The following is a 13405-nucleotide window of genomic DNA, read 5'->3' as shown; positions in this document are numbered from 1 at the left end:
GAGAGAGAGAGAATTTTTTTTTTTTTAATATTTATTTTTTACTTTTTCGGCGGACACAACATCTTTGTATGTGGTGCTGAGGATCGAACCCGGGCCGCACGCATGCCAGGCGAGCACGCTACTGCTTGAGCCACATCCCCAGCCCCCTGATGGCTGGATTTTTTTGTCTTATTTAAAGAATATTAAAATTTGTGGGCTAGGGCTGTAGCTTAGTGGCGGAGTGCTTGCCTCACACGTGTGAAGCACTGGGTTCAATTCTCAGCACCACATTAAAATAAACAAATAAAATAAAGGCATGCTGTCCATCTACAGCTAAAAAATTTTTTTTAAAGAATATTAAAATTTGTTATAGTAGTTGGTTAAGCTACTTGATGAATAGCTTGATCCCATCTGAATTTTTAAAAATCTTTCTTATGGCAGATTTAGAGTAGCATTTATTTTAGGGCTAGTAGAGTCCATTCCTTTCGTGTGACCCTTGTCGTTCAACAAGGACTTTCTAATCTGGCTGGTCAGAATTCAAACATCTTCCAACCCTGTTGAACTCTGAGAATTGTTCTTCTTACAACTCTCTCATTCTTTGCCTGTTTTCATGGAGTTTTGTCCTACCCGTGTATGGCTAAATATTAAGGAGAGACTCAGTAAAACCCTGTGGAGATTTCTGTTGTTCTTTCTCTGTGTGGATCCCTTTCCCCGGCACTCTGCCCCACACATTTCTGCCATTTTATTTTTCTGAACTCCTTTCTCTTTCTGTTCACTTCTTCAAGAACTGTTAAACACAATTGTCCTCACATTGTCACACACTAGAAAATGCTTCCAGGCAGTGGAGGAGGGGGAAAAATGGGGGCTTGGGGGTAGGAAAGACGGTGGAATGAGATGGACATCATTACCCTAGGTACATGTATGAAGACACGAACGGTGTGGCTCTACTTTGTGTACAACCAGAGAAATGAAAAATTATGTTCCAAATGTGTACTATGAATCGAAATGCATTCTGCTGTCAGGTATAACAAATTAGAATAAATAAATTTATTTTTTAAAAATGGCTTACACCAAAAAAAGAAAGAAAGAAAAAAGAAATGTCAATGGCATAGTCTATTAAACCTGACACAATTTATGCCCCCCCCCAAAAAAAGAAAGAAAGAAAAAGAAAATGCTTCCAGGCAGAAATGCCTGGCAATTGTAGTGCTCATGCACTATCCCCCGCCTCTAATGAATTGAAGTCCATTAGAGACTGAGAGCAGTTTTTTTTCACATGGTTTCCCCCCCCCCTACTTTTCTACTTATAATGGTAAGAAAAAGACTCATCCCCATTATTCCATGATGGCCTTTCTTTCTTTTTCTATGACATGTTTTACATGTCCACTGCTATTTTTCTTTTGGAAGGTTGGGGCTGAGGTGTTTTATTCTCCCTTAGAAATTTCTTAAGTCCTGTCCAATCACATAAATGATGTCATCCTAGAACACTGTCTGCTTCACTGCCTGAATAATTGATAACATTTTCTAGTTTTTCATGTTTTTACTTGGATCTCTTTTCCAGGTATTCATAGTAACTAAAGAAATTAGTTTTTTAAATGTGGATCTCCAAGGGTATTTTCCTCTGTATCAGAGGAAATGATTCCTTAGGCCTCTCATCTTTTGTAGAATGTTGGAAACCAATTATTTTCAATTTAATTTTATTTCTTTTTACTTTTTTAAATTTATTCCAATTTGTCATGTATGACAGCAGGATGCATTACAATTCATTTTACACATATAGAGCTCAATTTTTCATGTCTCTGGTTGTACCCAAAGAAGAGTCACACCATTTATGTCTTCATACATGTACTTAGGGTAATGATGTCCATCTCATTCCACCGTCTTTCCTACCCCCACGCCTTCTCCTTTCCCCTCCTTCCCCTTTGCCCTATCTAGAGTTCATCTGTCCCTCCCATGCTCCCCCCACCAACCCCATTATGAATCAGCATCCTTATATCAGAGAATTTAATTTAATTTTTAATAAATACACCAGAATTTAGGGCTGGGGTTGTAGCACAGTGGTACAGCACTTGCCTAGCATGTATGAGGCACTGGGTTCAATCCTCAGCAACACATTAAAATAAATAAAATAAAGTTCATCAACAACTAAAAAGCTTTTTTTAAATACACCAGAATTTGTGTATTTTAATATGTATATTCTTTGATATAGTTTTCCTTGGAAGCTTTAATCATGTTTACTAATTGCATTGAATAAAAACTATCTATAAATTCTCTTCATAAATTGGCTGCATGGTTACACAAGACAAGTAGTTTGGCTTATAAAGTGAAACTTTTTTTGCCCCAAACTGTTGTACCAGTTAATTTCCAATTTGTCTCTGAATATATGTGAAATATTACCATAAAATCAAGTTCTCTAAGAAAGATGATTATCTTTTTTTGGTGGGGGGAGGTATCTGGGGGATGTGTTTACCATTTCCAAAGGCGATTTTGAACATGGATTTCTGGTGTATTTTATGTGCATCATTTTTCAAAATAACTGCTCTGAAAGCATAAAACTCACGAGAAAGGTTTACTTGAATATAAATATGTGCATTTATAGCAAAACCTCTTACAAGTGTTAAATTTGGAAGTCATAACACAAAGAATGTTCTGTGGCTGCCTCGGCACTTGGTATGCCTCTACCACTAGGCTGATCACTGTTCAGTGTCATTTATCTGCCTGTGCTCTCCCACTGTGATATTCTACTAGAACAGACCACAGGGCTAATTATAACACAGAAAGGCATAATTGAGAAAATTTAGTTTAAATGTTAGGAGCATACCCTGGAACCAGTCAGCCTGGTGACCTTGAACAAATTACTTAACTCTATTACTTGATTTCCTTATCTGTAAACTGAGAACAATAATGGCATCAATTATTATATTCCCATGACCCTGAAAAATACCAATGCTTATTTTGTTTATGGAATACCAATGCAATAATTGTTTATGGAATGAGTAACGATATATAGGTGAATATATAAACAAATCAGTAAGAAGAGAGGTCATTGTAAATACTCACCAGGATAATATTTTGTTAAATGTAGTTGAAAAAAAAGTATTACCCACAATGTTTAGAAGGTAAAACATTTCATATGAAACATAAAACCAGAATGAATCTCTCATGCAAATCTCACTTTTCCACTCTTTCTTCTGACATTGTAGGAAAAATGATAATGTTGTCCAATTTGCCATTTCTTGGGGTGTCTGGGGAAGAAGGATAATTGTGGTATTTAATGTTTCTACCCCATTTTTTCCATCTTTCATTTCATGTGAAATGAAGTCTAGAACAAATTGATTGGCACATAGAAGAGGTGAGATTGCTCTGATAAGTTGTCTGCCAAAAGAGAAATATTCTTCCTAAGGCTTTACTGAGGTGAGAATGGCTTAAACTTTTTGACTTCTTATATAGTCATTTTCTTTTGCTTTGATGGTGCCATGATTGTGACCTGCTCCTTATTCCGCTACCCATCTGTCTACATGATGTGGACTGGTGCAGGAGGGTGGCACCTGTGAAGGACAAAGGAAAGAAGCAGACATAGACAGGGAAAGCCTTCAGATCTCAATGCAGATCTGAGATCTCTTAAAAAGGGAGAAGGAAGGTTGGATAGGACCAGCCTCAGACTGTGGTAGGACTCTGAGAAAGTCTCAGCCATTCCAACAGGGAGTTTGGCACAATGGCAATCTGCAGAAAAATTTCACATTGGGTAGAAATTACCAGGGCTTTATGTTCCCACCTTGTTCAGGTATCACTGGAAGGTACCTGGAAAATATGGCAAGTATTTCCTCAAAGGGAGAGATCAGTGGTGCCCCACCATGTGGTCCTCTGTACCACAGAATTCTTGAGAACTGGAGATTATCTGGTTTATCAACCTCTGTCTGCGATCAATGTTATCTGTGATATTCAGTGTCAATGAGCATCTATCTTATTTTAAAAGATATTCAGGAAAGGTCACTCAGTTTTCCCTAATGTCCAACAATTAAGTATTAGAATTTTTCTACGTCTGATCTCAATCCTCTAGGTTGTATGTAAACCAGTAAAACAAACAAACAAACTTGTCATCAAGACTCAAAATTTCTGTGGATTTCTAAAATTATGGAGCTTTCAATTTATAAAGCCAGCCAGAGTGGACTAATGAAGAGCATTGCAAATACATGTTCTTTCCCTTTAAAGGTGTGAACAAGTAGAAATCTTTAAAACTAGAAAAAGTTATCAGTGGATAGTGATCAATTTGAACTAAGTTTTAAATGAACTTTTAAAGTTCAATATTTCCTGAAGAAAGAGGAGGTTTAACTATGAATAGATTTTGCCTCCAAAGTTCTCTATCTTACACAAAGAAAAAGCCTCAAGTTTTCTTCATCATGTTTGGCAGACTAGTGATGGTGTAAGGATAACTGTTAACTACAGGTCACTGTCAGCAGAAGAATTAAGTGAATTGAGAGCTGTAGTCTAAGTAAGGAGTGGCAGCTCTTTCCCTTGAGCCTGTTTCCAGTCTTGACCTAGGATGGTGTTCTCCATGCATGGATCTTCAGCTTTTAGATGGGCACTCAGGTGCCTCCTGCAGTCATTCCTCCCTGATGACTATTTTATGTTTCCTACAAAAGCAAGTAAAATGATGTTGTGATGGTCAATTTTGTATGTCAACTTTATTGGGCCACAGGATGCCCTGCCATTGGGTCAAACATTATTAAGGGTGGATGAGGGTGTTTCCAAAAGAGAATAGCATTTGAATCTGTAGTCTAAGTAAAGCACATTGCCAAACCAGTGTGAGTGGGCATCAGCTAATCAGTTGAGGGTCTAAATAGAGCAAAAAGGTGGAAGAAGGGAGAATTGAATACTCTCCCTGCCTGACTGCTTAAACTGGAACATCAGTCTTCTATGGTTCTCAAACTGGGTCTTACACTCTGCCACATTTCTTGATCTCAGGTTTTCAGACTCAGACTAGAACTTATACCATTGGCTCTCCAGTCCTCATGCCTTCACACTTGGGCTAGAACTTATACCATCATTAGTTTTTCTGGTGCTCAGGCCTTTCAACGTGGACCGGACTATTCCACCAGCTTTCTTGAGTCTTCAGCTTGCAGATGACAGATCATGGACTTCTTAGCTTCCATAATTACATAAGACAATTTCTCATATAAACATCTCCTTTTTCAAATATTTCTCCCCCCCCCCCTCCCTTCTCTTTCTCTCTTTCTCACTCTCTCTGTTTGGGTCAGGAGGGGTAGTTATTTTTTTACCTTGTTTTACAGTTGAGGAAACCAAAATCACAGATTCGTAAGCATGGAAGTCAAGATTTGAAATCTCAACCTGACTACAAAACTCATGTTTTTGCCACTCTGATTTTAAAACTGTATTTCAGGGATCCTTGATGTTTCACACACAAAAACTTCTAAGTCTTCTATTTCTGCATCAATCAGAGTAGCCTCCACTTCTGTACACTTTGTAGTGGGTTTCCCCATGAGAATTCTTTTGAAACAAGGGGTAGGGAGTCCTGTGGCTGAAAAAGGAAAGCTCATCTAGAAAATTGTTCCTTACATCAAATAAACTTCTCAAGATAAGACTGTGTTTCTTACCCATTTCTGTATTCCAACTGATTTATCACTAAATAGATTATGATAGTGCTGTTGGTTTTCATGTTCTCAAAGAAAATGCCTAAAATAAAGGAAATACTAGGTACCTGGAAGGAATAATAATGGCCACGATATACTGAGCATTTATTAAGGGCCATGATCTGTTCCAGGTGTCTAACAATCTCATGTATTCCCTATAACAGCCCTCCTCAGGGTAAATAGTATTCCCAGTTCACGTGTGAGAGTTTAGAGGAACTGAACCAGGAGTTGATCCAGGTTTATCTGGCCCTGAGCCATTTTCCATGCAATTCCAACTCTTGTAGAGATTTACAGAGGAGATTTATATGGGGGGTTTATTATAACTTACAAGGACTGTAGTGTGCCCAGCACTGCACACATACACAGCCTCCCCCTAGAGGTGATGACCCCAGTGTTTTACTCTTTAGGGTGCCTGCATTCACCATGGCCTTTGACTGAGATGGGGCAGCAGGGAGGCATGGTTTAGTTTACAGCATTAAATGATCCCCAGCTTTCAGACAGAACACAGAAAGTGGAACATTCTGAGCTGTTAAACTGTTTCTCCAAAGTCGGTGGTAGCTACCCCATGCTAAGGAAACTTGCTAACAAGTTCTTAGTTTTCCTCTTTGTGCCCTGCTGGCTGACAGGTGAGGTAGCCTCTCATCAGAACCCAGAGATCTCTATCTCCCACTGTTGCTGCCCCTTTCCTGCTTTAAACTTTGGTCACAGGTCTCATGAAGTGCACAAATTGCTTAAATGTATTAACTATATTCAACATGTCACAAACTATGGTAAACTTCAAATATATATTTGTATAATATATTCAAATAATGCCTTATATATTTTTATATATTTATAGGCATATAGATATGTTAAATCTAAACTAAAATACATGACTGTATAAATTTACATTAAATATGAATTATTTTTTCCAATTTTTTTTCAAATTTCAGATATATTATTTAGAAAAACTATTTTTTAAAATCATCACATTAAAATACAGAACATTTTTAGCCAACAAAGAAAACAAAATATGTCTCCATTTTTTTTAACAGTTGAGGTGTTTCCCTTACTTTGTGCTGAGGCATCAGGTGGTGCAGGGTGAGGCTAAGGAACTCTTGCTCTGCGTGTTGAACGCATCAGCCTGTCACGTGTGGATTTGCAAGGGTGTTCACCAGTCTAAGTGTTGGCTGGTGAAGAAGGACAGACAGGAAAATGTTCTTCCTCATATCCTTATGCAATGCTGTAATTCTTGACCATATCACTGGACAAAAGGAATTATAAAAGTCACACTTCAGTTTTAGCATCCTTTTTTTTTTTTTTTTTTGGTAACTTTCCCTATTCTTTCTAACTTTTATCACTTTGAGATTTCTATTCCTGTTTTATTGACATGGAACATGAGGATGGCAAATTAAGCATTTTGATTAATTCAGAACAGTTAAGATTCTGTATTTTTCTAGTGCTTGTTTCCATTAACTCAGCTGCCAAACAACAGCAAAAGCTCAAATCCATAGTGAAGCAGCTAATAATAAAAGCAGCTGGTCCAAAAACAGACAGGAGGTGAAGCTTTTTTTATAGGAAGAGATATCAGAAATGTCCTCAGGGAAGGATGCTTAAGAAATGTATAACATTTTTCTTTTAATATTAAAAAAATACACATATGCATTTTAACTGGTGGTTAATTTGGATTAAGATTTCCATCTTAGAGCCTGAATTATCAGTAATCTAGGAAGACAGAAGCAAAACCAGAATGAAAGGTCAAGAGACAAATCAAGTCCAAGATTTGAATGAGGTAAGAAATAAAGATAATTTTTCAGTTACATTTTCTAATACAGGTTAGGCTAACTTTATACGGATGCTCAATGATTACACGAAATAGGCAAAAGGAGAAAGCACACTTCTAGTGATGGTAAATCTGCATACTATGACTGTGACCAGTTGTTACAGGAGTGTGGAGGAGGGGGAGTAATCAAGAGAAGTCCAGTAAGAGAGAACATATTAAAAATATTTTTAGGATAGTGAACCAGGATTGTAGTTCAGTGGTAAAGCCATGCCTAACATGTACAAGGCCCTGGGTTAGATCCCCAGCACCTCAAAAAGGAAAACATTTATATAGGATAGACTAGTGCATTGAAATTGTAGGAACGATTTAAAAGTATTGCTTCATTGAAGAATAAATGTGAGAATTCAGAACAATTCAACCATGATACAAATTGACATTTATAGAACATTTTCTATGAATGAAGTGCCCATGTATGTCAAGGCTTCATTGTCCCTATTTTTCAAATGAGGAAACTGAGGCTAAGAAAAATAAAGTAACTAACTCAGTGTCCCTTTGGTAGTCAATAGCAGAACAGACTGGTAAAGCATACCATCCCTATTTCCCAAGTTGCAGAGTGAAGATTTGTCAGTCTTGTGCTGCTTCCTAACTGGCCAAGCCAAATATGTAGTTAGTTCACTTGATTGATGTGCTCTTGCTGTGGAAAGTATGGTCATCAAGAGAATTTGTTTGATTCTCACTGTGTGTTCACTAAGGTGTATTTCGATTGGATTTCCTAATAGGGTTTTATACACAAAAGAAATGTCTTCAGCAAGACTGAATAGAATAGATACTTTTATCCTAATTAGAATAAGTCATACTCCCTGTGTGTATAATATGTCAAAATATACTCTACTGTCATGTATATTTAAAAAGAACAAATAAAAAAGTGGGGAAAAAAGGGTAAGGGCTTTTAAGTTAAACTTGAGTTTGAATCCCAGTGCTGGCTGTGAGACATTGGGAAAATTACCTAATATATCTGAGCCTCACCAGTCTCCTCTGAAAAAGAATATATATTTGTTCCAATTTCATAGACATTCTGGGAAAACAATGAGATGAAGCATGTAAGGTACTTAACCCAGTGTCTGACATTTGATAAACCCTCAATAAATAAATAGTAGCTCCTACCATTATTATTCCAATTATCATCAGTTAATTTAGAAAGATATCTTCAATACCTTATGTTTGGTAGGTTTTAAAAATTTATAAAATACTTTCAAAATCACATTTTATTCCTACTGTGATGGCTATAATATAGGTAAGACAAGTTTTACTACCCTTAACAGTTGTATAAACAGGCTTGAAGAGACGATCGTATCTTATGAACTCTAGTACCATGAATTAGTTTTCCTAGGTTCACATGTTCCCTGCATGACTTTATAATTGAGTTACGCAGAAAACTTGTTTGTGTCAGAACTTATAGGAAACACTGTTATTGTATATAAATTGAATTATGTAAAATGCTTTTTATAGATACAGAAAATGAGCCAAGAAAAAACTGAAATGTTTGAAGGTGATTTTTCAGAAGAAAGAGAGAAGAAAAAGCAGTTGGCATCTGGTTTTATTACTATACAGAAGGCCTTGAAAGTTGATAGTGAGGTATTGCCACTCAAGATGTTTTCCTCATTTAGGGATTTTGTAGTATTATTTATTTTTATTTTAAAATAAATCACAACTACGTATCTTAACTTGGACATTCAAATGCCATAAACACATCCCATAACCAAATGCCACAGACTAGGTGGCTGAAAGAAGAAAAAAAAATATTTTCTCACAGTTCTGGAGACTGGAAAGTTCCAAATCAAAGTGCTGACCCAATTCACTTCTTAGCAAGAACATCTTCCTGGCTTGCAGACAGACCCCTCTTGCTATGTTGTGTCCTCACATGATGGAAAGAGAGCTGTCTCTTCTTTCAAAGGCTCCAGGCCTATCAGATTAGGATTCCACCCTTCATCCTTAGCACCTCCTTCTCATCCCCATTTCCAAATACAGCCATATTGGAAATTAGGACTTCAACATATAAATTTTGGGTGTGACACAGTTTGGTCCACAGCACTATAGAATATGTGTTTCTAGAGTAAGGGCCTAGTGCTCTTGTTTACCCAAGTTGAGACCCAGCACTAGCCTTGGAGTCCTTTAAGTCACAGGTGTTCAATTATGATGTTCATAATTGTTCTGCCATCTTGGAAAGATCTATCAGTAGACAAAAATCGGCCTCTATTTTGAAGAGAGACCTGGAAGTGAATTATGGAAGTCTAGATCCTCAATTTAGAGGATGGTGATACTTATTAATTACTTGGCAGGGTGGGTGACAGCAGGGCAATGCCCCAAGCTCCAACCTCTAATGACCTACAGGAATTTTTAGTGAAATTGAATAGGGAATTGACACCCCTTGCCACCTTCCTGTGGTTTTGGGAAGCTAACCCTTACCTTCTTGCCTTTTTGCCCAATGTCATCAGCATTTCTACTCCTTCTGATCTCAAGGCTTTGGGAAAATACCAAACAGCTCCTCTCCTAAAACAAATTATACATCACCAGTTGGTTATCGGGCACACAGACTCTTAGCCCCTTGTCATCTACCAATCAAACACTACATAGTTCATGTAAACAGTATAAAAATTTTATAGAAATCTATAACTAAATAAAGTATTTTCTTTCATGGGTATGAAATGAAAACCATAGGGTTAGAGGAAATCCTGGTTGATTAAGTCACAGAATATGTATTGTTAAGTAAAGCAGCATGCTTTGTAGTTGAGAACACAAGAGTCTGAAGTAAGATAGACATGAGTTTGGAATCTCAGCTTTTCAACTTCCTGGTTATGAGAACTCTGAGCTTAGTTTCAACAAACATCTTCTAGGAGTGCTGCAAGGTTAAAGGTAAACCACACAGCAGCACCTTGTTCTATGAAAGGCAACATAGATGCATTCTTAAAACAAGATAATACAACTATTTAATATAGGAGTTACTAAGGATTTTGTCTCTATACAAACCTTGCTTAATGTAGGAATGACTCTAGGAATCCAATCTTACAACCAGTGAACGACAGAAATTAATAATACTCCATTTAATGACTATTTAAACAAAAAAAAATTGTCAGGATCATTTCAAAATTTATTCTTGGAAATATTCTACCTTTTATGGGGAAATAGTCTGGATGTATTCTATAAAAATATCTTTATTTCTTAATAGGAATTGCAAAAGTCAAAGTCGGAACTTGCATGCCTTTATAGTGAAATTCAGAGCCTTCCAGGGGCACCAGAAGACAGAGACCATTTTTTAATAGCATATGACCTCCTCCAAAGAGAGAATGCTGAGTTAGAAACAAAGGTGAGGCTAAATTATTACATATTTAAATGTTCAGTATATAACACCTTGCATGTGGGGAAGATAAAAGAAAATTAATTTTCAGTAAGAGATAACTTAGAAATGAGAGTTTCTTAAAATAAAGAAGTGAAAGCCTTTCATTATTATACAGTAGATTGCCATGTACTGTAGATTACAAGTTAAGCTATATTTCAGGGAAAATATTAGACTTCAACCAGAACTTGCCATTTAGGGTTAGTTTGTGCATTTTTTGTTTTACATAGACCTTCCACCAACTTAATTTTTGGAGTGTGTATTATAGTATGCAACATAGGGCAGGAAACATCCAGAACACAGGATATTCTACCTGGAAGGGTAAACATGTATAGCACAGCTTTACTAAGCTTTTCTTGTGTACCTTTTGTAGAGTTAAAGGGATGTGTCTTTCAAAATATCATCAGAAAAGTCAACACAAAGATGAGGTGAGAAGAATATAATATAAAACCCAGAAATCTAGATCAGTGTCCTGGCAATCTGTCTCTCTCTTGTTTTTTAAACTTTTTGTGATGAAATAATTTCAGACTTACAGAAAAGTTATAAAAACAATACAAAAAAAATTCCCTATGCTTTCATTCCTCCATGGTACCATATTTTCCTCATTATTCTCTCACTTTATATCTTCATATGTAGGCACACATATGTGTACACATTCTCACAGGTACTTTTTTGGTGAAGCCTGTGAGAGTAAGCTGGAAACCTAATCTACTTTACCCGCAAATATTTTTCATGTGTGTTTGCTAAAAATAATAATATGTGTTATTATCTCAGTGTAAGTCTCAAAATCAGGAAATTAACATTGACACTACTATTAGTTAATCTACAGTTTATATTCCTATCTTTCTAATTATTCTACTCTATAGAAAAAAACAATAATTTTTTCTAGTCTGAGATCCAATTCAAATTAAAGGACAGGAAAATTAAATGCAATGTGAGATCTAATTCAGGATCATGTGCTTTAACCTGAAATGGTTCCTCAGTCTTTCTTTGTCTTTCATGACCTTGATATTTTTGAAGAGGACTGAGTTTGGGTTGCTATAACAGAATACCACAGATTTCTGGTTTAAACAACAAACACTTATTTCTTACTGCTCTGGAGTTTGGGAAGTCTGAGATTACCTAGTTTGCAAACTACTGTCTTCTCAAGGCAGAGAACAGAGAGAAGGAGATTTAGCTTGGAAGCTTATTTACAGGGAAATTCCCATTTCCCACTGCAACTCACTGATTCTGAATCTCAGGGTCAGGGCTGCAGCACAAGATAGCATTTTTATTGACACTCCAGGGTTCCAGAACCACTACAACAATCTGGAAGCCTCTACAAGTTCAAGTGTTTTTTAATAGATAGGGTCAGACTGGGAGAAAGTTCTTCTCCGTAATGTATATCTGACATTCTAATGTTTTCTTGCAGCAATATATTAGTGCCTTTATGAATCAATGAAGAACATTCAAAACTTGAAAACAAAAATGCATGTAATAGTGTAAAACTCTATAGATCACATACCTGTTAAAAGGTCCAACAAAACTCTAAGTGGCAATCTGAGGTGCCAACCCCAGAGATCAAAAATACCTTCTTTTGGGCTGGGGCTGTAGCTCAGTATGTAGAACACTTGCCTAGCATGTGTGAGGCACTGGGTTCGATTCTCAGCACCACATGTAGATAAATAAAATAATGGCCCATCAACATCTAAAAAATGTTTTAAAAATACCATCTCTTTGTATACATTTAAGTCATCGATTTATAGGCCCTTATGCATATGGTAAAAATGGATTAAGTTATATAACAAGTAAAAGTATTAAATTAAGTTGGAATGAGGCTTCAACTTTATTGTTTAAGCCAATAATTAAGCACTTAATGGAATAGTGTATACTTTTTTACAACTGTACATAAGAGTATACAAAACAGAATGTTTACCTTTTAACTTTACAGATCTTGAAGTTTTCACAAGAATTGGAACAATTAAATCACTTTACTTTAGGGGGAAAAACTGCAACTGCTAATTTAATTACAAGTGAAAGTGCTTATAAAGATCTGTTGTTGAAAGTACCAATTTTGGAAGTAGAGATACAAAGCCCAAAGGAAGAGAGAAAAGAACTCTGGTAAATTGAGAAAATCCCATATCACATTAATTATTTGTAGAAAGGTATGTTTTATTTGGCTTGATCATTATAAGAATTTGACATTCATTTTCAAGTGATCTGATAGGAAAAATTGATTTTAAGCATTCTCCAGAAAGTTTGTTTTTGATATATTTTTTACATGTTAAAGCTTTTCCTCTTGCTTTTAAAACTAAGTATATGGGTTTTAGTGAAAATTTAGAAAATATGGAGAAGTATAGGGAAATTTTAAAAACCCATAATTCTTACCATTGATGGAACCTCATTTTTCTTTCTTTTTTTCTCATGTACATATTCATTTTTTTATGTATAACTAAGTGGCACATTCCTGTAATCCCAGTGACTCAGGAGACTGAGACAGGAGGATTGCAAGTTCAAGGTCAGTCACAGCAACACATCAAGGCCCTGTCTCAAAATTAAAAAATGAAAGGGCTGGGGATGTGGCTCAGTGGTGAAGCACTCCTATATTCAGTCCCTGGTACAAAAAAAAAAAAAAAAAGAAAA

The 13405-nt window shown here is 36.2% G+C and overlaps 1 protein-coding gene across 4 annotated transcripts in view; it reads left to right on the top strand.

Annotated features, from left to right (window-relative positions):
• Ccdc30 (coiled-coil domain containing 30) overlaps positions 1-13405 on the top strand; it is a 134608-nt gene that overhangs the window by 46494 nt on the left and 74709 nt on the right. The window contains exons 1-3 of one of the 4 annotated variants that reach the window (XM_048815615.1): positions 6566-7398; positions 8899-9024; positions 10616-10753. The exons of the other annotated variants lie outside the window; for them this stretch is intronic. Of the exons in view, the coding sequence (XP_048671572.1) occupies positions 7357-7398; positions 8899-9024; positions 10616-10753 (306 nt within the window). The 5' untranslated portion in view covers positions 6566-7356. Of the gene's footprint in view, positions 1-6565; positions 7399-8898; positions 9025-10615; positions 10754-13405 lie in introns of those variants that run through there. 4 annotated transcript variants of the gene reach the window in all.

The sequence above is a fragment of the Marmota marmota genome, unplaced genomic scaffold (genome assembly GCF_001458135.2).
Source record: "Marmota marmota marmota unplaced genomic scaffold, marMar, whole genome shotgun sequence".
In the NCBI taxonomy this organism is placed as follows: Eukaryota; Metazoa; Chordata; class Mammalia; order Rodentia; family Sciuridae; genus Marmota; species Marmota marmota.
This window is presented reverse-complemented; position numbering and strand designations above follow the sequence as displayed.